The sequence below is a fragment of the Elephantulus edwardii genome, unplaced genomic scaffold, assembly GCF_000299155.1.
Source record: "Elephantulus edwardii isolate Elephantulus edwardi_28Jun2011 unplaced genomic scaffold, EleEdw1.0 scaffold00371, whole genome shotgun sequence".
In the NCBI taxonomy this organism is placed as follows: domain Eukaryota; kingdom Metazoa; phylum Chordata; class Mammalia; order Macroscelidea; family Macroscelididae; genus Elephantulus; species Elephantulus edwardii.
Genome location: NW_006400121.1, coordinates 938,516 through 939,186, shown reverse-complemented (window position 1 = coordinate 939,186; position 671 = coordinate 938,516). Strand labels below are relative to the sequence as shown.

The following is a 671-nucleotide window of genomic DNA, read 5'->3' as shown; positions in this document are numbered from 1 at the left end:
CTCATACCCCAGAAGTAATCAGTGCATTAGAGAGAAAAACATGAGTAAGAATTAAACTGGTGTTCTTTATTTTTCAAGATTTTCACTTTTCTTGATTCTAGCCATAAATTCAAGTGAACTGAACGGAGCATCCATTGAGTGAGTACATACTTCGTATTTGCAGTTTCTGAGTTTGTCTGAAGGGGGAAGGGTGCTCTCTTGCCCTGAGCTCTTTTTCCTTCTTAAAGATCAGTACCTTATTAAAGGGTAAAAAAGAGAAAACATTAGCAGAACCTATTTCTGCCTTTTTTTCACTACCTGACTCCCTGTATTGTATCACTCCCTCCTTCCATACCTTTATCATCTCATGTCACCATTTTTACCTGATAGATCCAGGAGACCAGACTTCTTTAAAGCTACCTAGTGACATTCCTCCACTACTCAAAATTTTCAAAAGCAGTTGATCAGAGGAAGTTAGCTTAACCAGATCCCCAGGGAAATGCCCAAGGATCCTGAAGGGTTAGATGGCCTTCTAAGGTTAAAGATGAAAGCTTTTAAAGGTTTTTCACTTTTCACTATCTATATGTACCATGGACAGCCAAGAAAACAAACAGATTCATCCCAGAGAGGGTTAAACCAAGCTACTCCTTGGAGGCAAGGATTCTGGGGCTTCGTCTGACATACTTTGGGCA

At 39.9% G+C, this 671-nt stretch overlaps 1 protein-coding gene across 1 annotated transcript in view; it reads left to right on the top strand.

Annotated features, from left to right (window-relative positions):
• LOC102843256 (glycolipid transfer protein-like) overlaps positions 1-142 on the top strand; it is a 22,510-nt gene extending 22,368 nt beyond the window's left edge. The window contains exon 2 of the mRNA XM_006902137.1: positions 102-142. Coding sequence (XP_006902199.1) covers positions 102-142 — 41 coding nt within the window. The remainder of the gene's footprint in view (positions 1-101) is intronic.
• The last annotated feature ends 529 nt before the right edge of the window (positions 143-671 follow it).